This window comes from Paralichthys olivaceus, chromosome 2 (assembly GCF_024713975.1).
Source record: "Paralichthys olivaceus isolate ysfri-2021 chromosome 2, ASM2471397v2, whole genome shotgun sequence".
Lineage (NCBI taxonomy): Eukaryota > Metazoa > Chordata > Actinopteri > Pleuronectiformes > Paralichthyidae > Paralichthys > Paralichthys olivaceus.
Window position 1 is genome coordinate 13,837,436 of NC_091094.1, and position 26,669 is coordinate 13,864,104.

The 26,669-nt window shown below is 41.0% G+C and overlaps 3 protein-coding genes across 3 annotated transcripts; all 3 read right to left on the reverse strand.

The window, feature by feature from the left end:
* Positions 1 to 821: 821 nt before the first annotated feature.
* On the reverse strand, positions 822 to 8,394 carry LOC138413518 (transmembrane protein 88-like). The gene is made up of 3 exons (XM_069537371.1): positions 8,254 to 8,394; positions 6,628 to 6,922; positions 822 to 4,004 (listed from the first exon to the last, which is right to left on the reverse strand). Exons 2-3 carry the CDS (start codon positions 6,919 to 6,921, stop codon positions 3,777 to 3,779), a joined length of 522 nt encoding a protein of 173 aa, XP_069393472.1. The 5' UTR covers position 6,922; positions 8,254 to 8,394; the 3' UTR covers positions 822 to 3,776.
* A 2,335-nt stretch (positions 8,395 to 10,729) lies between these two features.
* Positions 10,730 to 16,104, reverse strand: nbl1 (NBL1, DAN family BMP antagonist). Its single transcript, XM_020107642.2, has 4 exons — positions 15,652 to 16,104; positions 13,795 to 13,975; positions 12,661 to 12,772; positions 10,730 to 11,342 (listed from the first exon to the last, which is right to left on the reverse strand). Exons 2-4 carry the CDS (start codon positions 13,965 to 13,967, stop codon positions 11,061 to 11,063), a joined length of 567 nt encoding a protein of 188 aa, XP_019963201.1. The 5' UTR covers positions 13,968 to 13,975; positions 15,652 to 16,104; the 3' UTR covers positions 10,730 to 11,060.
* Positions 16,105 to 19,822: 3,718 nt separating this feature from the next.
* Positions 19,823 to 24,500, reverse strand: LOC109642733 (mitochondrial contact site and cristae organizing system subunit 10). The gene is made up of 4 exons (XM_020107643.2): positions 24,366 to 24,500; positions 20,305 to 20,352; positions 20,100 to 20,209; positions 19,823 to 19,998 (listed from the first exon to the last, which is right to left on the reverse strand). The coding sequence occupies exons 1-4, from the start codon at positions 24,424 to 24,426 to the stop codon at positions 19,990 to 19,992; spliced, it is 228 nt and encodes a 75-aa protein (XP_019963202.2). The 5' UTR covers positions 24,427 to 24,500; the 3' UTR covers positions 19,823 to 19,989.
* Between the last annotated feature and the right edge of the window lie 2,169 nt (positions 24,501 to 26,669).

A 26,669-nucleotide genomic window follows, 5' to 3' on the forward strand; every position in this document is an offset into this window, starting at 1 on the left:
CCTTTACAACAATAACAATCAATCCAACAATCAATTTCTGAAGTTAAGCAACATTTCCCCTTCCTCACGTCACACAGATGATAGACAGAGGAGGACTTAGTCATACCCAAAGTCTATCAGTGAGGAGGCAGGCAAAGCAGCACAGCAACACTGCATGTCTACATGGTAAATGTAGATCATAGAGCCAACCAGTAAGATTTGTGTATCTTGCACTGAACTCTGGTTGTGAACATGTCTGAGCAGAGAGTCTCCTGCTGCGGTGTGCATGTGTGTGAAAGGCAAACTCCGAGATAGTTCGGTCCTGATTATCCAAACATTATCATGTCTGAAAACAGTGTGAGAAGACACACTGAGCCTTCAGGCTCTGTGAGCAGGACAGAAGTGATGTATCTGTCAACATGAGCCCTGCCGAGCTGCATTAATGGACTGCATTCATTACCAGCACAGACAGGACAACTATATAATCAGAGGTGGCATTTTCCCTTAATTAGATAATTATACCAAACAAACGTGACAGAAGGTGAACTGTGGCTGAGAAGACTCAGGGTCTGATTGAGTCTGGGTCTTTCTCACTAGAGTCTTATCAACCACTCAAAGCACTTGACACTACATGTCACACATTTATACAGAGCATCTATACACAAATCTAGTCATTCACACATGGTGTCTTAAACGTCTTGACCAAGGACGCTTCCACATGCAGATTGAAGCAGCCGGGTGATCCAAACATAAACCTTTAGTGGACGACCCGCTCTACCTCCTGAGCAACTGACTCTGCTCTCATCATCAAACCCAAACAGGTCACAACACAAAACAGACACTGACGGAAAAAAGGTCCCCTTTTTATTGATAAAAGCTCTGAACATGGCAACACGTTGCTGTTTTTCATGACAACACTGAAAACAAAACAATCAATTTATATTAGCAGCTGTAATTTTTCCAATATGTTATTTTAGCTGTTGTATTTACTGGCAAACAACCTGGCAAAAATAAAAACCAATAAATCTGTTTTTCCTGTTACAATTAACTTTAACAGTGGAAACAACAGAGATTCATTGCTTCATTTAAACAACCGACTGAGGAAACACAACATTACCAAGACATTAACAGATAACACAAACAAAGAGTTCTTCTCTTAAAATATAATACAAGGCTTTTTTTTCCTAAGAGACGAAACCTCAAACTTGAACACAAATTTACAGAGCGGTGGATACAGTGATAAAAAGGATGAGCAGTTCTGTGCTGCTGATGAATTTAAATGACCTGAAAGCAAAAACGGAGATGAACAAGCTGGTCTGATAATTCAAATCCCTCTTCAACACCTGGTTCCCACTAGACAGCCATTACTTTGTCACACTGTCAGCCTCTGTCGTTTTTATGGTGAAGGCTGGGTTTTTATGGCACAAAATGATATAAAAAGAAAAAGACTTAAAATTAAGTTTCATATGCACCCCCCATTTCACAAGATGCTACATCTGATAAACTAGTTAGAGTAAAAACATCACTGTATATTTAATTTACCTCACAGATGATATTAAAGTCCTCCTATGCTGCCCCACAGGAAATTCAAAACCTCAAAGCAGATAACCACGTTTGCAATTACATTTTAGCTGTTTGCTCAACCATGGACTGTATACAAAGATGGACGCCATGACAGCTCCCAAAGGTGAAGTCAAATCATCTTGATCTCCCCCTGGTGGCTGAAGTATATAGGCTAATTTATTCTGAAATACGAAAAGAGATTTGTTCCTTTCAATCAATGTAAGTGTTGTGATACTGTACCTCTTAGGATAAAGGCAACCAGGCACCATCAGTTTGGTTGCAGTCAGGTATGTCCTCTGCTTTATGTTTGGTTTTAACTAGATGTATGATGTTAAAAAGCAAAAACAAAGTGAAACATTATCGTCAGACTGACTCTTGATTGGTCAAGCACATGTATAAACAGTACCTCGATACCACAGCTCCCCACTACGATCCCTACTGTGCAGACTCTGGCTCCCATGACGTTAAAAGTGCAAGATGGTGGCACCTGTGTGCATTATTTCTTTGATAAATGTTGGTACAGGAGAAAGTGGAATTGGGTCTTCCGTCTTTATATACAGTCTATTTGCTAGATCTGTAATGTGCATCTACACATAGCTTCACAGTAATGCATGTCAGAATAGTCCACATGTAACTATGCCAACATAGTTAGCAAACAGGCAATAGAAAATTACATAATATTTGCTTTATACACTAAATCAAATGGAATACTGTCATCATGAACAAATTTGTGATGTGTCACTCACCTCAAACTGTTATCTTATCAAAAGAAAAAGACAGTTCTTTGATGGTTCTCCTGACAGTAAAAGCCTTTATTTTTCTTTTCCGTTTCTATAAAGATTTAAGTGTTTTTTTCCTTCAGGTCTGTCTCATAATGTTTTCGCAAATACATTTTGTTTTTGAATGTAAGATTAAAGCACAAAGACATCACTCGATGAATCACAGAAAATGTGTTTCTTCTTCAAAGCCAAAAAAGACTAAGGTGGAAACTGCTACAATGAATTTAAATAGAACTTTTTGTATGAATCACATCTAAAAGTTGCAGTGGGGACACTAAATAAAAGAGACACCTTTCAGCTTGTAATTCATTTCAGCAAAACCTTAATACTATTTTTGTAAATGAAGATTATTCCTGTTCTTTCTGAGAGTCAGGGATCAACACCATTTTCAGTTCAGTACAAAGCTGGAAGAAAGAGGACATTAGCTTAACTTAGCATACAGACAAGAAACAAGGGAAACTGCTGAGGATCAATCGAGAAGCAACAACTTCCACCTCTCATTTGTTTGTTTAATGCTTAAAAAATACAAAGTGTAAAAAGTGAGTCTTGACATTTGGCAGGCAGAGACTCATCTCACTGAGAAATAGTCCCACACGTCACTGCACAACTTGATGTCTAACTGTTTCCACCTATTTCCAGTCTTTATGCTAAACTAAGCTAACTGTCTGTTTGTTGATTCACAGAGGAAATAAATGTATTTTCATAAATGTGAAACTATTCTTTAAGAACCTACCATCTAACATTTCTGAAAACCAAAAACTGACCACATGCTTCAAAAAGAATCAATTGTCTATAGCTGTTTCAGACATGTACTTTAAAGGAACAACAGAGATTTGCGTCCGGACTTTCTCCAGAGGTTTCCTTGCACACATGCACAACACAGTGGGAGATTCACTCAGACAGCTTCACAACAGCAACAAATATTCTGCAGGATTCAGGAGAGGGGAGCAGACAGAGGCAGGAAATAACATATTGAATCTGCTGCAGAGATGTTTTTGTTTACAGCATATCGATACTAGCGCCTGGCACCACAGACTTCTTGGACGTCTGTGTCTTCTACATGAGTGGCTCCACTTTTTATATGGAGATGTTTTTTATCTTTATTTTGTATCTCTTGTGTGATAGAAATGTAACCATCCCACAAACCGGTAGTGAATCCTGTGGAGATTCTTCTGCTGTGTTCACACATCTACTCTGGAGTTTCTGTGGACTGGCTGGATAAAGTCTGCAGAAACTCTGGCGTTTCTCGCTCGGACATTTGCTCTCTCACATACAGAGCCTGCGGAGAAACTCCGGAGGATCTCCTGAATTCAGTCCATGTCTGAAAGAAGCTTATGACTTATAACTGCAATATAATCTATGGTCTTCTTTATGATGTAGCCTCCCCCTATTTCTCTCTGGTTGACATCACACTGATCTACCTTCCTGATCTTTTCTGACTGTTGCGTCCGATCCTCAGACCCAGGCGTGGACACTGCCTACCCAGTCCACCAACCGCCCTCTGTATCGGGCATGTGTGATCGGCTGAATGAGGAGCAGGAGTCGAAACCTCCGGAGCAGACCGCAGAAGACCGCGGCTGCCACTACCACAAGAGGCGACATCATCACAAAGCCCAGGATGATGAGGGCGGAGCAGCTGTTGTCGTCAAGGTAACGGCAGATGGCGGAGGGGGCGTCAAGGACCTACGAGAACAAATAGAGGGTAACGAAAGAGGGAGTAATGAGTGTTTTGGTTTCAGCAGGAGCAGTTTCTCCTCTGTCAGAACGCAAAATAGGCAGAATCTATCACTGGCTGAATATAATTTGTGTGTGTGTGTGTGTGTGTGTGTGTGTGTGTGTGTGTGTGAGTGTGTGTGTGTTTGTGTGTGTGTGTGTGTCTGTGTGTGTGTGTGTGTGTGTGTGTGTGCATTGCATATGTTCAGCTGGGGTAAAGATGTGGGACCGATTGTGTGGTGGGGTGTGACAGAGTTTTCTCCCAGAGTCCCTCTGGTTCAGATAAGAAGTGACTCAGAGCTGTCAGTACCCTGAGCTGTCAATCATCTGTGACGGCGGGTGAGAGGGAAGAAGTGGGCAAGGAAGGAGGGATGGAGAAGAGGAGACAAAAAGTCCAAAAAAAGAGGGAAGGAAGGGTAGATGTGTGTGAGGGGTGAGATCAGAGGGGTTAGCAGACATCCTTAAAAGTGCATGCAACTAAGTTACACACACAACTAAGTTACACAAACACACAAACACACACACACAGTTACACACGCACACACACACACGCACGCACACACACACACACACACACACACACACACACACACACACACACACACACACACACACACAGACACACCTCCCTCAAGCACACACTGTGCTTCCACCAAGCACATTTTCTTTCTGGTTGTGCTGTCAGTGCATTTGTTCACAGCTGGTGTAGGCAACAGATCCGACAGTCTCGTCTTCTCAGTGGGTCCCTTGCTCCACGTTCAGTCTGTCTCCATCACAAAAGGACAAACTCTCTGACTGACATCTTCCATTTGTCTGCATGTTTTCAGTTTGCGTTTAATTTCAGTGCTGCTCGTGTGGCAGAAAAAACAGCTCCACCTCATCACAGTCTGACAAGCTTCAACGCCTGAGTTTAGTCATCATCTTTTTGGACGGGCTTGTTATTCTTGACTAAAAAAGAAAAACATGAGGAATAAGCCTGAACAGCTTTAAGGGGATGGTGTCAGGTATTGATGTAAGAATTTGCCTGCCAAGAACACTTTCCCCTGAAGGCTATAATTGTCTTGTTTTCTTCAACAGAGGCTCCAGCCAACATTAATAAGAGATGATCTCCCCATTTTCCAGAAATGACATGGGCTTACTTGCCTTAACTTTAACAGGTAAGTTAAGGGAGGGACTGTGCAGATTCTTCTGTGTAAATGATTTGTTTAAACGCTGTCGTGTTTGGGCAGAACACTGTCCTTCTAAACCTGCAGCAACTGATATTTGGGCCTTTTGGGATAATTGAAAACAAATTGTTAACACAACATTGACCATTACTGTTAGAAAAACAGTCTTCTGCTTACACATTTCAGCAGATACAAGCCCACATTAACATTTAGTTATGACTGTCTGATGGATGTGTTGGATCAAAATTTTCTCTCCTTGTTGCTCTGTGTTTGGTCTCTACCAACTCCAGAAGGACCTAAATAGCTCTTTAGCTGCTAAATGCTTGAGATAGTGTCGAAGGGTGCAAATATCTTGTCTGGTCTGGACCTTTGGACCTCTCAGTGTAATCTGAACCAAAATAACAGGTATGAAAGGTGCTAGCGGGATTTCTTGCAGCTTCTTCACCTCTCTGATGAATGTTTGAATGATGAGGAACTTCATTTGATTTGGGTTAGTGTCGGGTACTGTGCCTGAAATTGGTGATGATGGTACTATAACGATAATACAATGTGAACGTTATTAATGAAATGAAACAGTTCATTCTTCTTCTCCATTCAAACACAAAGACTACTACCTGCTGAATTGACAGCGCTCTGACATTAGATGTACGCCCGTCTAGAAACCAATCAATGGAAAGTATGCGTAGACACAGACCACATAATCATACAAAATTATTTACGTCAAATGTAAACAATGTAACAAAGACATATTTAATAATGGGGCCCTGCAGGACTCTGATTGCAGACTGAGCAATTAGAGTCTGTATTTTTTGTTCATTCCTTCATTTTTTAAAACATTTTCTAATATCCTTTGTATTTTGCCTTGCACTAGAAGAGCCAGACAATAAAACATGGATAAGTCTCGAGCTGAAATTAAACCAAGGACGTTACAGTCACATGGTTTATATTTTCCCCATGATGCACCAATTAAAAAGCTTTCAGGGAAATGTCCAACATGGTGATATGTTGTTTATGAGGGACAAAGTAAAAGTTACAAAGAGTTGTGTTAAACTATCTTGTTGGATAACATTGTCAACTTTGGAGTTTGTGGTAAAGATTTTCATTCAAACTGAACTCAGCTATCTCAAGTCTTTCTGCCATTATTTTTGCTCTGAGAAAATACTGTACTCTGCGACTCACTGTGATAGCTGCACTAGAAAACACTGCCTTGAGTCTATATAATAATCTTGATCCTCTGCCAGTGAGTCGTATTCCCTTGACCCAGCATCCCCCACTTTATCATCCAGAAGCAACATCAGCTCAGATGCAACTTTACAAACTGAATTTTGGAGCTCAAAGCACTGCAGTGGATCAGCTGTCAACTACTTCAAGGAAAGAAAAAAACAAGACAAAAGTAAAACCTATCGAGTCAACTGTCGACAACTCACCCTTGAATGACAGAGGAAACCAGTGTAGAGGAGCAGTACAGCAGGCAGCAGCACCACAGAGAAGACCACGGCGAGGAGCAGAGCGTTGGCTAAGATGACGCACAGGTTCCAGAGGACGAGGACGGCCCCGCAGGCCACACAGCTTAACCTTCCCCTGCGGCTGCCCAGTGCGCTGCCCCCGCTGTGGGCCACAGGAGGGGGCAGCATCTTCACCCCCTCCCCGACCCAAAACTCCTCCTCTTTCTCCTCCTCACCTGAACCGCCATCATCCAGGTCAATGTCCATACCACACATCCTGAAAAACAGAGAGCTGTTTAGGAACGTTTTAAAGCAGACACTGGGTGAAGTGCGGTTACACCCTCTGTGGGCACCACAGACTGTAAATAAAGACAAACGACGCATCTCAACTTTCTTCCGCAATCCAGAAATGAAGCTAAATTATCCGGGATATGAGCGCCACCATCCTGCACATTTGGAGCCAGAACCTGCGCAGCAGGGGCTGGGATGGAGTTGCAGTATTGTGGTGCTGCTGATACACAATCTCAACCAATCGTGAGTCAGGCTCTGCTTTCACCCCATTTTGAAATAGCTAATTAAACCCACATGCACCTGAACAAACATTAGTGTTAGAATCGCTAAAATGACAGAAACTATCCTTGAGAAAAATGTATTTGAATTGCACTTTACCTTTTTAGTTTGTCTCATTGCCCATCCACTTACTGGGAGGAGACATGTTTTATGACCTATACAGCAGCCAGCCACTAGGTGGTGATCAACACGCTGTCATGTCATCAATCTTTACATGCTGTCTATGTTGCGTACGTTTAAAACCTCACCCCTTACTTATTCAGAATTGTGTATACATTGAAAATACTTACTAAATTGATTGAAAAGTTTAATAAAGACCATTTCCTCGTTCATAACCACTTTCATATGGTGTCACACTCGGTTTTGTGTATCTTTGTGTGTGTTTTCTCTGCAGACCAGAGGATCTTTGCATCAGTTGCATCTAGCAGAATTTTAAATGATATAGTGAGATACATAGAGCCCTGTCCCAACGACATCACACTCTCTGTTGCTTTCATCCAGGCAGCCAATATCTCATTACACTCAGCAAATGAAGAACCTGCTTTTACTTTACACACACACACACACACACACACACACACACACACACACACACACACACACACACACACACACACACACACACACACTTGAGCTGTCATCCCACCCCTCCTTCGATCGATCTCATCGATCAGGTCTTTGTCACTAAAGCCTGTGGGCCTGTTCTGTCAATATGAACCGTTTTAAAGTGAATCTGCCCAGAACCTTTAACCCGATGCTGCTGAGCTGAAGACAAAGATATCAGCTGCTCAACATCTGCATCATAATGCAACTGGACACATGTTCTGGTGCAAATAAAACTGTTTCTTTCTGCTCTAAGCTCTAATTGTGCCTTATTTATGTTTATGAATCTAGTTTCTTTTTTTTAGACTTCACAACTCTGCTCTTTAAATCAAATCGTATCTGTTAACTGTTAACCAATGAAGAGTCCACGCACACAATGTGTTGACATCAGCTGTATCAGAGTCTTAAAGCTTCGGGGAGGTTTTCTGGTCTTACCTGCAGGTGCAGATCCCGTGATTCTCTCGCTGCTGGTTGGATTCTTCTCTGTTCGGATCGTTGAGTTTCAGCTCCGAGCACAATGAACAGGTTTGTGTGAGTACAGAGAGAAGCTGCTGCTGAGTTCAACCTGCGGAGCTGATGCTGCCCCCCCCCCGAGGAGCCGCGTGCGTGTGGCAGCCGCCGACTCCGGGCCGCGCGCACCACCGGTCAGTGCGCGCCCACGCGGCCAACAGATTCCATCGTGAAAACAAAAACAAACAATAAAGCGTGTTATTCACATTTCAGATCAATTCTCTGGTTTCAGCTTTGTGATCACACGCGTCACATTCACACACATATCTTAATGTAGGTGGTGGTGCATTATACTTTACTGACATAAATTCTGGTCCTTTCAATTGGTTTATACCTTCAGACAAATAGTTTTGTTTAATAATCATTTATTTATAAGTTATAATCAGTCACATAAAACACAGTTTCCTGGTTGTGGAAAATCCTCGTCCACTAACTGAACTGGTCCAAAATCCATTATAAAAATATCTGATTGATTGATGCCTGTTATCGATACATGGGCGGATCGAAGAGAGGGTCACTGGCCCCTGAAGTGCCCCTGTCCTGTTTACCTTTTTTTTTTTTTTAAATAAACTAGTCAGTTACAATAATGTACTAAAATGACTAACAATAATAAAACAATTAAATAATTAAACATTATTAACAAGTATTAAATAATTCAGAGGTGTGATTCTCATTACACTCTTGTGGCCATTAGGGCCCTTAACAAGCAGTGAGTATACTCACACCCTGACTGTATAGCTTTCGGACAGGGCCCGGCTCTGCATGTGTCTGGCACAGAGCCATAACTCGAGCATTGCCAGCAGTGTTTAATAGATGATTATTAAACGCCCTGTGATGTTTATCAAGACACTTATTAAACGTCTGCTGATTCATGATGCTGTTGTGTGAAGGTTAATTGTCTTCTTATCCAAAGAAACGTAAGCCTGTATAAAGTAGTAAAGCTCTGTTTTGCTTTAAAGAGCTTTGTTGTTGATACTGAATATGTACAGCAGGGGGCAGCAGGGTCAACTAAACCTCTAACATAATCTGTTTGATTTTATCTCTGTTATTATTCTGTCCTCTTGCTCACTCTGCTCTAAAACAAACAAAGTCTTTTAGACATTCTGGTAAAACAGCATCCAACAACAGATAGGACCCATATAAGTAAAGAAACAAGACTTTTGATCCAGGTGAAATCGATATGTGAGAAAACAGAAAGTTTTAAGTGAAATAAACTTGCTTGACAAACAAGTTAATGACAATAGACTGTGATGTATTGAGAAAAGTCCCCCTGAGTTTCTCCCTCTGCCGCCTGCTTCTCACAAACCCCAGAGCATCGTGGGCTGTGTGGCTGTGAGATAAGAGCATGATCGATTTGTTTTGCAGCGCAGACTGACAGTCAACCTTTGGCTGTTCCAATGAAATTACACAGAGCAAGAGAAAAAAGATGGCAGGATAAGGGGGAGCGATGACGAGCGATACTGCCTGAATGTAGAGATAGCACTGAAGGAATGACTGACGAAGAGGAGGAGAGTTGCTGCGAAGAATCTGAGGGGAAAGATGTTTGGTTTTGAGAAATTGAGTAATAAGTTACAAAGTAAACAGTTAATGTAAAATAACCTTCTGTGCTGACATCTGCTGGACACTCTGTGAACTTGTTGTTGTAAAATATCAAGTCTCAATAACATGAGAGTTTGATTACAACATTTTAGGAATCATTACTTATTTTTTAAAGATGTAAATTTGCCAAAATATCGGTACAAGAATGTATTTACTCCACAATTTCTGTATCAGCATCTGCCACTAAATTGTCTATTACCTTCACTCTGCAAGTGAACAATATCTTTAACTTAGTAAAATACCACTGAATTGTGGAAATGTTTCACAGAGGGAGGACTGTGGATTTTGTCCCTGATCATCTCACAGTCAGTATAAACAGCAGCAACTATTTTAACATGCATACAGGAATGTGAGGCTTGTTTTAAGATAGACTTGTAAACATTCAAGTAGACAAACCATGAACAAAACCTTTTAACAAGTGAAAGTATCTAGGGAAGATTTTCTCTGTGGCACTCCATTGCAGCATCTCATTAAACTCTTTGGCTCTGTAACATCAGATTCAGGCCAATGAAGCAGTGAGCAGCAGTTTCTCTTCCCATCATGCAGCTCTCCTGCACTCCAGTGAGTGGCTCCAACATCTATTAAAAGTCTGTCGTGACTCTGAGTTTTGTTGTTGGAAGAAAACAAAATCACGTGTCATGGCCTGAATTCACAAAACACGGTCGTAAAGACAGCTTCGTTTTTGGAAAATAGAGAAAGGAATCTGTTTTTATTTCTCTTTTTCTGAGTTCAAATACATTTCCTGTGAAACCAAGAAAACGATGCAGCTCAATAATTATATGAATTCACAAAGGCACAAAAAGGCTGTTATCACAACAACAGAATTTATTGCATTCAAAGCAGATTAAAATAATAAGACTACAACTGATGAACAGACTATAGTCGTGTCTTGATGCACGAATGCACACGTGTTTATCAGCAAACAAAAAACTGCGCAAGCTGGTGTGTTTGCCTGAGTTTATATACAAGAGTGTGTAATCAGATAGTATGACTGTGTGAGCGTGTGTCTGTCATTTCACTAACACAAAGAGAAGTCTTATTTTGAAAGTGCCTTTACAATACTACAAACTGGTACAAAGGATGCAGTGTGGATGAGAGTAGGCGGAAGGGAGGAAGCTAGGCAGACGACAAACCTACCCTCCGTCTGATGAGTGTGGAAGTGAGTGATGGTCTGTGTGTGGGTGAGCATGCTTATGAGAGTGTGTGTCTGAGTGGGGCAGAGGGTGAGGATGAGCCCCGCTGAGGGTGTCAGGTAAAGATGGAGCGTCCAGGCCGTTGTCTGCTGGGTACAGCTGCATCACTGCTCCCTCCTGGGCGCCCTCCTTACTGCAGGACTGGCAGCTGCAGTGGAAGATCCTCTCCACCAGCTTGTCCACATGAGGGGAGTCCTCACTGCCAGGGCACTCCAGAGTCACCTGGAGACACACACACACACACACACACACACACACACACACACACACACACACACACACACACACACACACACACACACACACACACACACAGAGCTGAATGCCTCTGTTTCCTGTTTAAAGGTACCAAGTCGTAGTCGACTGGGTTTAGTCAAAACATCCTCTTACTGGCCTTGTTTATATTGTCACTGCTCTTTATCCTAACATGAAGTGAACTTTATTTGCTTCTGGTCTTAACATTCCATTTTTTGGAAACATTTGAAGAATATATATATTTACACAATTTACTTACTTACACACACATGAATTACTTGTTCCTCTAATTTGTGTGTGTTTAATTCCTGTTTAACCTGAAAATTCTTGGGGAAAAAAGACAGGGAAGTATAATTTCTCTATGTACATTCTGCTAAATGTGGATGTATTGATGTGAGTTTGTTTTTGGTCCGCCTGCCATCATTTTATAGTATTTTAGTTTGCGTTGAATTCTTTCTTGTGGTGTGGTTAGAAAACAGCTGAGGATTACAGAAAGGTATATTATATGTTGATCTGATGTGTAAAACAGATTTCGGAACAAGTGGTAGAAGTCAAAATCATAAAATATCCCAGACTAATCGAGTTCTCTCTAAAATAAACAGATAGTGTACGACCTGCTCCCTGTGTAAATCTCTGTGTTTTACACGCTCAACTGTTTCTCCAGACCTCACACAAGTTCACCTCACTGTGTTTCACTGAAAATGATCATTCAGCAGTTTTATCAAGCACTAGCGCAAGTGCCAGAGCAGCACGAAGCAGAGTCCTCTTTCATGAGAGCTGGCTTTGTGTTGTTTCTAAATCCATTTTTGTTTAAAGTCCTGCAGCAGCAGTCACGACCAGGGAGATAAACATCCAGTTCCAGCTAATTAGAAGTAAGAGGAGACTGTGGATGCATTTTCTCTGGCCTCCTGCATGCAACAAAAATAATGAGACAATTAATAAAATAATGGTTGTTTGCGCTAGATACAATATTGAGCTCTGAAACATGAGGAGGCCTCACCTGTGGTCCCACCCGCCCAGTCTACCTGTCAGCCTTCCAAACTACATACACTAAACCACAAACCATTGTTATCACAGGACTGGAATCCCTCTGGCTAAAAGGGACAATAAACCCATGTGATACAGACTCCAACTGATGAAGAACCACAGACATCCTGGGTTTATGTTTTTTTTCCTCTACTTTTTATTTGCTGGTGAACAGCACATGCTGGCCATTTTTCATGCTGGAAACTTGCGGTTTATGTGTGAGTTTGACGACTCACTGTTGTTGTGCAATGAATCTTACCACTTCCCACTGTGTCTGAGCAGGCATGCAGGAGTCGCAGTGCACCAGAGACTCTGTCGACTGTGGGAACGTGTTGGGGACGCTGTAACTGAAACACTGGCCAAGACAAGCTCTGCAACGAGGAGGAGAGAGCGCGTCATTTTATTGAACCTCCAGTCATAACATGTATCATAGCAGACACAAATCAGCAGTCGGTTTCTGACTGATAAATTTGAACCATCATAAATAGATTAGATAAAGAGATTAAATGTCCAAATACGACTCTGTTAGATATGCTTCCAATTTTTAAAGATTTACATTTCAAGTCAAACGATCACATACAAAGCCAGATGAATAAGTCAGAAAGTAAAATAACATGTAGTTGGTTTTGATCTTTCAATGGGATTTGTTGATAATAAGAACAAATATTACATTGCCAGCTTTGACCATTAAATCATCCTTTACAGAGCAAAAGCGCCCTCTGCAGCCAATAATTATGTTCGAGTGGTTTTGAATGTAAAAAACTAAGTCTATATTTTTTGGATTGTGATAATCATTGAGATACTTTTAGTTCATCAAATCAAGCTTGAAAAAACACAAAGCTATGTTCTACAGACAACTACAGTGAATCTAACTATCAGACAAGAAGGTACGTCTATAGAATTGAATTTAAAGACAGGATTTAGAAACTGAGACAGTAACATTACACTGAATACAAATCCAAAGCCGAGGTGTCATTACAGCAGAAGCTCGACCCCGACTTGACCTTAATCTGAGCTCTGGAACAGCTGAAAGATCTAACCTGCAGATCTAAGAGGCCTTTTGATATAATACCAGTAACTGTGTTTAAGGAAACAAGGAAAAATACAAAAATCTATACTGTTACTTTAGCGACTGTTGTATGTGTGGGATTGTGGTGAATAACTCTTAATGTGTAAAATCACTTTTATGAGCTACTTGAAGTTAAGTTACTTGATATTTTTTGCTATACAGCATTGCCGGCACTTCATCAGTGCCAATCCCTAATGTGTCCTACAAACTGAACTGAATCACTGAGAATAAAAGTTATTGACATTTCCACATTACTCTCCCTCTTTTCTCTGCAGCTGCACTGAGAGACAGAGACAGAGGGACAGAGAGGGCCTTCATCCTGACCTGTTTTGAATAGAGCGAGGCTGACATCCCGTGTGCCCGACTATCTGTGTGATGTTCTTGGCTTCGCACCAGGCGCTCTTGTCAGGGAACAACGCCAGGCGGTTGATGTGTGCAGGCGGTGCCGCTGAATACAGTGCAAACAGTGCGCAGCAAATCTGAATCCTCTGCCACATGACTGCACCTACAGGGGCAGAAAAACCCTCAGCGTTACCACTCTGTTAAACCTCGTACCAGACAAAAACACACAATGTTTCTACACGTCCTCTGATGTGCTCAGATTTCTTCTGTGTGAATAGATAACATGTAATGTGAACTTGATATATGCCTGCTATAGTGGATCGACAACTTCCGGGTGATTAGCAGCTTGAAAACCAGAGGCCCAACATTGTGTCCGGTTGTCAGGTCTGTCTCATTTAAATGATTATTAGATTAGAGGAGATGGCTTCTCAATGATCTGTATCACCTGCTGGTTTCATTTTATCCCAAAGAGACAATAAGATGGGGTCAAAAATAAGGCTGCTCCATACATGTGAATGCAAAAACCAAGGCTTCCCTTTGCTCTTTTCCACTCTCATCTTTAAAAATGCCTCACCCAGTCACGTCATTTACAACCTCCTAAATCCTTTTCTCCTGCTGCTTATGAAAAAAAGTGGCCAGTGGTCACCCAGGTTGACTTCTTTACACACTTCCATATGGGACTGACACAAGTAACCTGACCTTGTCTGCAGAGAATCAGCAGAGCCATCTGGGCCATGCTGAAGATTTAAAACAAGAAGGGGCTGCCGGGGCGCACCGCTGTGAGGGGGCAGGACCTGCTTTCATGAATATACATATGACTTTTTCTCTTTCTCATCTCTTTTAGACATGCGTCAATGGAAGTCTTAAGAGTTCAGGCTAAGATTTTGGTCACAATCGTGAAAATTGTTTAGGGTCATTTTTTTTTCTTTTTTCATGTGGAATATTCTAAAGAATGAACTCACAGGGAACAGTTAGAATGGTAATAGTAATTAAATACAATAGAAAAAATAACAAGTAAAACGTTATTTAGTATTTTGCATAAGTGTGGCCATAAAATGTTGAGTTGACTCCTACATTTGTTTTTTTGCAATTTTTCTTTTCAGAATTTTGAACCAATTCAGTTTTAGTCGTGTAGTTTCTTGTGCTGGACCAGTTTTCAGGATCGTTACAGTTACAGTCTACATCATTCACATACTTCTAGTCTAAACGTTTATAAAATATAATTAATTTCAATTTTTTTCACAGTTGACAGTTGACTACAAAACATGCTCAGTAATTTGGTTATTTTTTTAAATTTTAAGTCCAGTGGATTTGTATAGTCTCTTATAATGGACCAGTCTCCACTAACAGAGCATAAAGTAACATAAAGTAAAAGTTAAAGGTAACGTCTGTCCAGTTTAATGCGTATTTTTCCTCATAAATCAATTTTTTTAGTCAGTAACATTAATAAAATATAATTTCACAGTCAGAGTCAGTGTTTATTTTCTAAAAAAAAAAGTTTTCTGAAGTTTGAGCCAATTAAATTTGAATAGTTTACAGTAACGTAAAGTAAAGTAACGTAAGAGTCAAAACAAAAGTGAGGATGTCTTCTTCTGCCTTTTTTATTTCTTAATCACTTATGTCAATGAAATATAATTTCTTAGATTTTTTTTCAGTCAAATCTTATTTCCTGGAGTTGTCGTTCTTCAGTGAGCAGCTCTGACAAACTATTTACCAAAGAGAGAAAAGTACCTCACGTAACGTGTGATGGCAGAACGTGCAGTAATGGCGTTACTTTTCAAAAGTAGTGTAAAAAAGTATTTTCTGAGGCCCAGCAGTGGTCATGGTGGAGACACTTACCGCCGCGCACTGACCCCGGAGGAACAGCCGGTCGATTACTGCGCAACGTCCCGCGGGGATGCGGCTGCTGGTCGGACAACCTCCGGCTGCTGGTCGGACAACCTCCGGGCTCCGGTGATCACAGGAAACTCTGAGCACAAGTGAGCGGCTCCGTGTGTCAAACAACAGTTACATCATCCGGAAAGAAAAAAGAACCGTCCCTCCGTCCGACTGCACGGCCGCGGGAAGGATGGAGAGATGGGCTCGGCAAAGAGCGCTATCTCATCTCCGGGTCCATCAGCTCTGAGCGTCCCTCCCCTTTGTTCCCTCCACGGTTAAATTCCGTATAATTGTAAGAAAGGAGACGAGAAAACACACTTCCAGAGTGATGTTTGGTGGTGAAGCTCCGGAGCAGGGGTGAGGCAGCGGTGCAGCCCTCTGACACACCGGGGTCCTGCTGCGCCGTTTCTGGACGGAAGAAAACGCGGAGGGAGGGATGAAGGCGCGGGGGGGAGGGGGGGAGAGAGTGAGGGAGGGAAAGTGTTGGGTCGGTTTCAAAAGTTTCCCCAAGTAGGAGCGAGGCGAGACCACAGATCAGATTTACTGGACAAATATGCAAATACAACAAGATGAGACAGATAGGGCGAACGCTCACGGTCATGTGGGACACATCTGGAGCAGCTTTGCCATCGTATGTTTTCGGATTTTAAAAGTGAAACGTTAATAAAGCGGTGTAATAATCCAGTACAAGTGGGAAACCGATGTGAATGACCGCTCTGAGCCACACTTCTCTCTGCAGGCACATGAAAAGCACCGGCTGCAGTAATATGAAGAGCAGGTTACTTCGACCATATGCTGATGACAACTTGGTTTCATTAAGGCCCCACAATATGTTCGACAGACTCCGGAGGAGCAGCAGTCTCTGGAAGGCAGCGTGTTCCCTGCTCTCACTCACATGTGAGCCGGATCTGTTTATTAAATATGATTTGAATAGGAATTTGGGGGATAAAGCTGCCTTTTGATGCACAAATCATACATGTCCGTGTATTTTCATGGTTCAAAAGCTCTAAACTGTACCTCAAAGGAGGAATAAGTGAAGAAATTAGTGTTTGAATCCTCCAGAGGAAATAAAAATACACACATTGGAGTCCAAAAGTCCTCGAAGAGAATAATCCACTGCAGGACTTTTACTTTTAGAAATGTATAAGCTTTATATTATTTATTTCGTATTCCTTATCTTAAAGGTTAAATGGTCCTTTCGACACTGTATTCTTTACAATCTTTCCATGACACACTTTATAAGCACCAGCCCTTAACTGCACGTCCAAAATCAGAGCTAGATGAGATGAAGTGCTTGACACCACCAAAGTATTGTTGTAAAGTGTTGACAATGCATCACTTCATTTGGGTATGTAGTGTATCTACATGGTTCTAAAGCTCTCAACTGTAACCTACATAAAGACTAAGTGGAGAAATAAGTGCTAAAACCATCTAGGGGAGATAAAAATATCCACATTGGGGTTCAAAAGTCTCAGATCAGAATACTTTAAAGAGAATAATCCACTGCTGGAATTTGTATCTTTGCATGACACCCTTGTGTAAATGCTATCACTTCACTGCACGTCCAAGTACAGGACAAGATGAGGAGTGCATCACCACCAAAATATTATTTTTGGCATGGCTTTATGTTAGATAATGTGTTACACAACCAATGGTTAAATATCACTTCTGTTCCTTCTTCCCTTTGCTCATTCTCTCATCTCATATATGTGACGTGGTGTGACTCCATCTGCAGAAGCTGAATTCAATCTCAGAAAGACCAGCGTCGACCTCGCAATCAATTCAAAAGAAATTGCCTCCACAACCTATAATTATATCTTTCGTATGTAAAGTACTCGTCTATTACTTTCACTTTGTTTGTAACTGATGTCTGTGACACCAAGTCTCTGAATTGTAGCTACATTTTAGAACTGATTTTAAGATTCTATTTCTGACTTTTAAGGCCCAATCACCTAAGTATATTTGAAATCTTTTGACATCACATGTGCCCGGTTGTGACCTGAGGTCCTCAGCAAAGGCCCTTTACTCCCCGTTCCACAGTCCCAGCTGAGGACCTGAGGTGACCGGGCATTTTCTGTCAGGGCTCTCACTCTGTGGAAGAATCTCCCTGAGGAGAAACGCCTGACAAACCCCTTATCCTCTTTTAAATCTCTGTTAAACACACATTTTTTGCAGTGTGTGATTTCTCCTGGTTCTGATCTTACTATTATTTTACAATGTTTTTTAAAAATCTTTTCACTCTTTTCTCATCTGAAACAATATTTTATTGTTGTAGTGTTCGATTGCTGTGTGATCTTCAAAATTCCTATTGTTTACCTTCAATTTTAATGCAAAGCACCATTTAATGTAAAGCACCATCATTGTATGAATTCTGGATTATTTTAACTGCAGCATGCAGTGCCTCATGGGTTACTGGTTCATATGTAAAATGTCATCTGCAAAAAAAGTATTATTAAGTAAATTATTAACTCCAGCTTTAAATGTGCTGTAGTGGAGCAAAGACTATTTTCATCTGAAAATTATATAGCTAAACACAATGAAATGTTAAGCACCAGTGCCTGGAAATTGATGTCATGGAAAGTAGTAAAGCACTAAATCTGCTAATTTGAATTCCATCACCATTGGCCTCATTGTCTTTTAAAAGTAAATCAGCTGCAGCCGTTTCAGCCTGGAGTCATGCACGTCTCACCTTTTATTCCATGACATACACCAGTATTGATTAACCAGTTTTTCCCTGATAGATAAATAAAAAAACGCCTGGATAAAGATTTTTCAATCGGTTATTGTGAATCATCCTGGAGACATTTTTCAGACAGGCACAGACAGGTACAGACGATGGGTTTAGCTGTCCTTATACACCTCACCTATGTGACCAGTTCCCCTCTCATCCCCCATCACCCTCTCTCTCTCTGTCACACACTGACACACACACACATACACACCATTCCTACACTTCATCCCGTCAGTGCTCCTTGCTCGCAGGTGTTCAGCCTGGCTGGAGTTCATAAGTCCCCCTATCTGTTTCACGCTTCACTTGCAAACAAATATTTTAATGGACAGGGGATGAGTGACACGGCTTAATTTCTGACAGGGTTACTCTGTGTCTAAAGCACCGCAGTACACCCGGCGCTGAAGAAAACAGGCCTTTGAACACACTGAAGCGGGTTTAATTCTGTTGTGTGCAGGAATGTACTGTATGTGCTTATACTTAACATTGCTAAGAAAACCTTTCCTGCGACGGAGGGAGGGAAAATGTGAGTGTGTAGCAGAGTGGGCATGCAACAGTGGGTTTTTTTCTTTGATGTGAATGCGTACAACATGCGTGATGTTCAGACGTGCAAAGTGCAGAACTCACCTGTTAGTAATAACACTGAGCTCCAGTCCAGAAATGGCATTCCTCTGCATTCCATGGGTTGTGCTTCACCAGGGGGGCTGGATAAACATGTGCGCATGTATGCACGCACGCACGCACACACACACACAATTCCTCTTCTCTCGAAGCAGACCCATGAAATCATACATGAGTGATCAATCACACTCAAAACAACCTCAGCCAATGAATACACAGGATGTAAGAGATTCCTGCTGATATGAAGATGCGATTTTCAAACTCCCAGTGACGAGAACAGCTCTTGTCCAACTCTCAACTGAAAACAGGGCTGCATTAACAACACGTATACTCTCCATATGATCTAAGAGTTTTCCTGTCTTGATATCAGAAAACTGATTCTATAAATCAGAAAGCAGTTTTTTCAGGTCACACTATTTGCAAAAAAAACTACTTCCTAGCAATAGGAAGCATCTAAGTGTCCTTGAGCAAGACACTGAGCCCCTAATAAGAAATGCATTACACGGACAAAGTGCTTTGACGAGAAAAAGCGCTTCATAAATGCGGCATGGTTGTAATTTCCGATATTTCCTTCACCGATTGTATTTTCTTTAATTCCATCGTTGTGTGCGAGTTTTCATCCTCCCACTCATAGGGCTGCAGATGCTGAACCTGGCCCTCATTCCAAAACAGCAGGAGTTCAAGTCTCCCTGCTCATTAACACACAAAATTACCTCCCACCCCCAAAACCACATTTCTTTCTTCTTAAACATGCACACAGAAAAACAGAGCGAGAGAGAGACAGAGTTTTCCATTATGACTTTATTAAATATTTTGACTTCTCTTTTGTTACAAACACGTGCATCGTTGGACACCAGCACCATGGCAGAGAGGAACAGCACAGAAAACAAAGACAACTGAAAAACAGATGAGCGACTCTGTGGCGAATCCTCATCATCTTTAGTCCTTCATTACTGGTCCTGAGGATTAGCATGCAAACACACACAGAAACCATGTGTCATGACGTGTCAGTGTGTCATAAACCTCAAACGAAACTACTCATCTCACCCTCTGTGCTCACCTTAACCAGACGTCCGTGAATCAGGTACGGTGACCTGAACTCATGCTGGCAGTTGGCGTATCCCATGCCAAGTCCCAGACCTGAACCCAATGACACAGGCCACGTCCGACCTAAGAGCGCGCGGGGGGGGAATAGCATTTTAAAATAGAATCTTTAAAGAAAACAACATTGTTTTACTGGGTTAACTTGATAAAAGATCACTTACGTTTAAAAAAAAGGACAGAGAACATGATGCCCACACCAAGGCCAGTTACTGCAGGGAGGAAGGAAGAAAGTATGAGTGGCTCGATCAAAATACACGCCCTAATGATTTGACTGAAATACTCAGGTAATGGGATCACGTCTGAATCAGGATGTATGGCACGTACTGGCATAGATGTAAATCTGTTGTAATGAGGTCTGCAGGGGGGCCGCTTTTACATTTGATGCAGGAGTTGGTAAATAGCAGCAAAGTTAGTATGACATTGCTCATTAGGAAAAGGGAGGGGGAGAAAAAACAGCAAGAGCTCAAACGTCCAAGAGAGGAAGAAACTGTTAAAGGGGTGCGAGAAAGGGGGAACGGAGTTAAAAAGGAGCCAGGTCAGTATTCATGATGCAGAGGGCAGGGGAGGTAATCTGTAAACGAGTGCACACACACGCAGGTTAAGTGATGTCTTGACACCGTGGTCAAGTAAAAGGTTAGTCGGAGGCACAGAAGTTGCCTGGGTTGTTAGAAATGCTTCGACCAGAGCGGGATCTCGAGGTGGAATGTGTTTGTGTGCTTAACTTCACCTCGCTGCAGGCCACACCGCACCCAACAGCACACCAGCCAGCACAGAAAACACATAAAAACAAGTATTTGGGCCCCTCCGAGTCTTAATTGGATTCAGAGAGCTATGCAGCATGACCTCTTTGCCTGAACCAGAACCTTCAAACTGTTTCCTATTACAAAATCTACACGTCAGACAGGACCACAAACGCTCCTGTGCGTCCTCATTATCACGGCACGTCGACAAAAAAAACAACAACAAAAAAATCACCATCCTCTGCCTCCTTGTCGAGAAAACATTTAAAGTTAAGATCCTCACTCTGTTACAGCCTCGCTCTGTCTTTGCTCTCCAGCCAGAGCATTTTTGAAACCTACGATTTTTCCACTGACAGAAATACAGTAAAAAGCACTGGCAAAATGTGAGGGTAGATCAACATCTCATTTTGGCATCACTTCTCTTCGTCTGGACATCTCCAAGGGGGATGGATTATAACAAAAACATTTGTGCTGGAGTAGAATGATTGTATAACCCACAGGCCTGAGGACGCACAATAAGTTCTGTAGACAGGTTCAGAGCCGGTTAACTGCATTGTTATTTTTCTCATTACTGACGTTTTCTGCAAAAGGCATCAATGACACATTCACTTGCAATCATCACCACTTCGTGAATTATACTGCTGGCATTTTCTTTTGCTCAACATTGCTATTTTAAAATGATTGTGAAAGCACATTTTTTAAAACTGTTTGGAGGGGCCACTGTTGAGCTGAGCTTTAAAGGTTCAGGGTGTAAGATTTAGGTGATCTATTAGAAATTGAATACAAAATATTCCTAGTGATGTTTTCATGGTGTGTTTCATCTAAATAGTACAAAATTGTGTTTTCTTTACCCTAGAATGAGTCCTTTAAATTGAAATACTTATATTTAAACCAGGAGCGGGTCCTCTCGACAGAGGCCACCATGTTTTTTGCAGTAGCCCAGACAGGACAAACTAAACACCTTTTGAGTTTTGAAGGCTCCCACAGGTTCTCTTTCAGGGGAACCTTTAATGAAAGAAATAATATGATCCTTGTGTTTATTGTTAAATAGCTAATGATATCATACTAATGTACTGTACTTATGGTGTGAGCGGTTAACATGGTGAACATTAAAGCTGCTACGAATCAGCACATTTAAATTGTTACTGTGAGCATGTTTATATTTAAGTCAGAACACCACTGCATCAAAGTACAGCCTCACAAAGGCTCCAATGTTGCTGTGGACTCTTCGTCTTGTTAATATAAAGCATATACAGGGTACAGGGATAGAAAGGTGTATTTGTAGGAAAACAAACTGCAGAACTGTACAGAATTATTCACAATATTAGTTTTGAAGTGCAAAAGTAAATACATGTAATTGTGAGTGACAATTGGCTGGGCTGGTTCAGTTTTTACAGAGAAACATGTTCTGATCTTTTTAGTTAAAGTTACACACAGTCCTTTCAACATCATCAGTTCAAACAAATGAGACTGTGCTGAGTTGTACTACAATTATTACTGGCCTTTCTCACCCTAGTTCCTCATATAAATACCATGTTTCCAATAAACACTGTTTTTTCCTCCTCTGAAGAGGATGTTGCTGATTGTTTCCCTCTGTAGCATCAATCCACATGCAATTGGTTTGACGTTGCCTTTGCTAAAAGAAGTTGGATTTGACTGCTCTCGTGGTTTCTTCACTTTTATCATTGGCCAGTTGGCTACTGTGTAAAATCCTGAGCTTCCTTTATAAGGGCAGCACGTCTCCTTTGTAGGAGATCCAAGAGTTTGACCACAAAATCAGTGGTGCTAAATATATAAGTAGGCTAGAGGCGTTATTGATACACTCACACAATGTTACACAAAATAAGCCGGAATTTTTGTTCCTGAATTATCATGTGAAATTTTGACAAAAATATTGTACTTTTTAAACAAGCCCCTAAGCAGAAGTTAGTATATGCAGCTGAGTTTCTCTGACTAACAGACATGTTGGTACAGCTGGCAATCCCCTACACTGAGCTCAGAGACGCCACGATACAGATGTTTTTCCTTCCAGCAAGAAACATTTTATTGAGCCAGCGCTGACTTCCCTGGTGTCTCTTGGTACAAACAGTTTACCAGTCTAGGCATTTCGAGTGCTGGACCAGTACAGAACCAAACACTATAAATAAACTTGATCCGAAACCTCCAAGTCACTATTTTATGCTCATCTTGTCAGTGGCAACATACCTATATGTAAACAACAACAATATATTATGTGGTGCTTGTTACTTGATCATATGGCATAAAACATGTTTCGTATCCAGATATGACTTCCAGCGGATTACATTTATACCTGGTATTAATGAGTGTCTCACACTGGTATAGCTGTGTCCAGCTCAGGTTAGATCGCTCTCTCATTTGCACAGGTCCAAAAACCAACTACAAAAAAAAGACAGAAGAAGACAGAAGCCATCTGTAATGCTGTGTTACTGTGTTTGCCTTCTTTTCGAGTGGTTACAACTTCCAATGCATTCACAGGTAAGGAGGGAAGAGGGCTACATCATGTGATCACTGGCTGCCGCTGCCTCTTGGTTTGGAACAGTTGTGTTTTTGCATGTGGATTGCGGATGCATTAGCATTTACACTTGCATTAAATGTGTTCACAATCCGTCAGAGACAACCCCCGGAGGTTGTCTGGCCAATCTGAACACAATGTGATCAAGCTCTGTCTGATTGCAATCCGGTCATCAAAAATGCATTTTAATAGCAGATGTAAATGGGGTGTTGAAGACAGTATCAGGGATCACAGAGACAGAGGTTTGAGATTCAGACACTAACCACACTCCTCATCTGATGTTGGCTGTGACACATGTTTAGTAAGTTTTACAAGAGTTCAGGCTTTTTTGTAGGATCACAACCTGAAAACACTAATGTGGTGAAACTCCCTGCTCAGTGGTAAATACCACTTTCAGATTCATGTAGTTTCATGGAGACTGAACGTCTGACAGTCTCAGCCAAAACCACATGTTTCTGGTATTTCATTTTCACACCCCTGAGAACCCACTGAGGCAAACTTTAGTTTTGATGGGCTCGAAAATCATGAACTCGTGAGTGGGACCGTTTTTCTCCCTGCTGCCTTTAACATGTAAAATATTGATTCAGGCTGTGAGAGATGTAGAGACAGGAGTGAGATAAGACAGACAGACTGACGCATGTGTTCACCACCCACTGTTCTAACACTGAGACACAGGAGACTATAACATGAATCCTGAGGCCACGTGGTCTTTCAATATCAGACTCTTCCTCTGCAATAATCAAAACACGCAGTTGAATCCATTCAGCGGACATGTTTACAGTTGACCTCAGTAAACTGTCTCAGCTCGGTCACACGGATCTCCATCAGAGAATGACCTCTGCTCCAGCCTGGACCTGGACCCCACAGTTTAAAACCCGGGGGTAATATGCTGTATACAGCCTGGTGACAGTGTTACATTATCACACGACATGCAGTGAAGGACGTTCACCTGTTTTCACAGCTGTATCTGCGAGGCAACGATCCCACTTCCGTCCCTGTTCTCCTGCCATGTTTTCTGCCGGGAACTCAGCTCCGTCAAATATCGCGAGAGCAACGTGTCGTGACGTGACCACCTCCTGCACGCTCCTTCCTCCTCAGATAATAAACCTCATTCAATCACTGCTCAGTTTATTCCCTTTAGTTTGTTTTTTTAAATGTAGCTGCTATATTAACATACATCTGGAACATTCATATTAACAAATATTGTACTTGCCCACTTCAAATGATGGCTATATATATGTGTGTGTGTGTGTGTGTGTGTGTAGTATATGTAAATAATTTCCTCACTGTGATATTCTTAATTCTAAGCAATGAGATATTTAACATTGTATAATATATATAATTGATCACCTTATACTAACAATATTCAATATAATAATAATAATAATCATCATCATCATCATCATCTTTATTTATACAGCACTTTTCAAAATAAGGCAACAATAAAAGCGAATAACTCATGAATCATCGGAATTAAGGATTAATAAAAGTCAAAAGCCAGATTCATACAAAATTGAAATTCAAGTCAAATCATGAAAGGCTCTCTACTAAAAGTATGTGTTTGGAAGGGAATTTTAAGTCAGTCAATCTGATTTCTTCAGGCAGAGCGTTGAAGAGCCTCGAGGCCTGGACTGCAAAGGCTCTGTCACCTTAGGTCTTTATCTGGTGGGTGTGGGACAGATAGCAGGCCTGTGTCTGACTATCTCAAGCTACAAGCCAGTTAGAGAGGCACTAAAAGTGGTTATATCGGCCATGAATAGCCTTAATAGTAATCAGTAAAATCGTAAAATAAATCCTAAAACATATAGGGAACCAGTGCATAGTGGCTAAAACAAGATTAATGTTTCTTGTCTGGCATCTTATTCATCTGACAGAAGTTCTTTACATCACAAGGTTTCACTGCTGGTGAAAGTGTTCATGACCACTTACATAGGATATATGCTCAGGGAATAATGCAAACACTCACCATACTGAACAGAAAACTATAGGGTTCCCACATAATGTTACACAGACAGTAACATCTGTTGAGAATATCTGCAACTGGGTTAACTCTCTCTAATATGTTTCAGCTGGAACATCATCTAGATTTGACATACTCTGGGAGAGAAATTGAGCCACCCCATCTTCTAATCAAAAATATGTGTAGTTTAAAAAAAGAACTTCATGCATTCCAAATCCTTCTGATTGTTTTCAGGGTTGTATGGATTTGTCCTCCTCTTCTGAAATTCCAGCAGACTCCTGAAAGTCCAAGTGCTGTGCTGCCCAAACAATGAATAACATGCAGATGTCCATGGGGTTTACAGGCAGGTTTACCATTTACAAACAATCTAGGATGCACACACAGCTTCAGGGAGAAAAGTCCATTTACAAAATGTCATGATGGCTTTCATATGGAGATTTTCAGAAAAGCATTTATAAATGGGTCACTTATGCTTTTCTTTTTACCCTGACACACCTCAAGATCTTTTACAATCTTTGCTACCCCTGAGAAATGGCTGCTATAATCACAGTAAAAACATAACTTAGAAACTGAAGTGATGAAATGACCTTTTCTTTACAGGAAGTGCCCTACCCTCAGGATCATGGAAAAGATTTCACTCACATATTGTCTGAACTGTGATAGTCACCTACAACTGAATAAGATTACCCACACAAGACTTTGTCCACTTTAAACATTTGAATAGTAGAAGCCTATTTGTTTCTCTGAAAAATAGTCATTAATTTGTCATCCAAGGTCATTAGTTTGCAGCTCTTTTGAAATGTAATCATGCAGTAATAAGCTAATTTAAGGGAGCAGCTTAGTTTAATTCATGCTAGCAAACCAAAAAAGTGATCATTATTATTCAACATCCTTTTACATTGCAGGGACTACTTCAATTCAGTTTTTCAAAAATACCATTAATCAAATGAACTCTTAAAGATCATCAGTACAAGGGATATCCACCATATTGTCCTATTCTTAAAAAAGAGATTTGCTACCTCATCTACGAGTTCGGAACGTCTCATTATATAAAGTACCTTGCGATAATGTATGATTGTGACTACACAAAAAAAGTTGAATTCAATAGAAACAGTCATATATTTCATTCAGCTGGACTAAACTCAAAAGGGGTGTTCAAAATAAAAGGTACATTAATAAATTTTAATGCCAGTATAAATGTAAAAAAATTATGGCAAAGCTAGTACAAATAAAATAAAACAAAAGGATTTGAGTTTTGGGTTTTGGCAATAAACAAATTCAAAATAATAAATG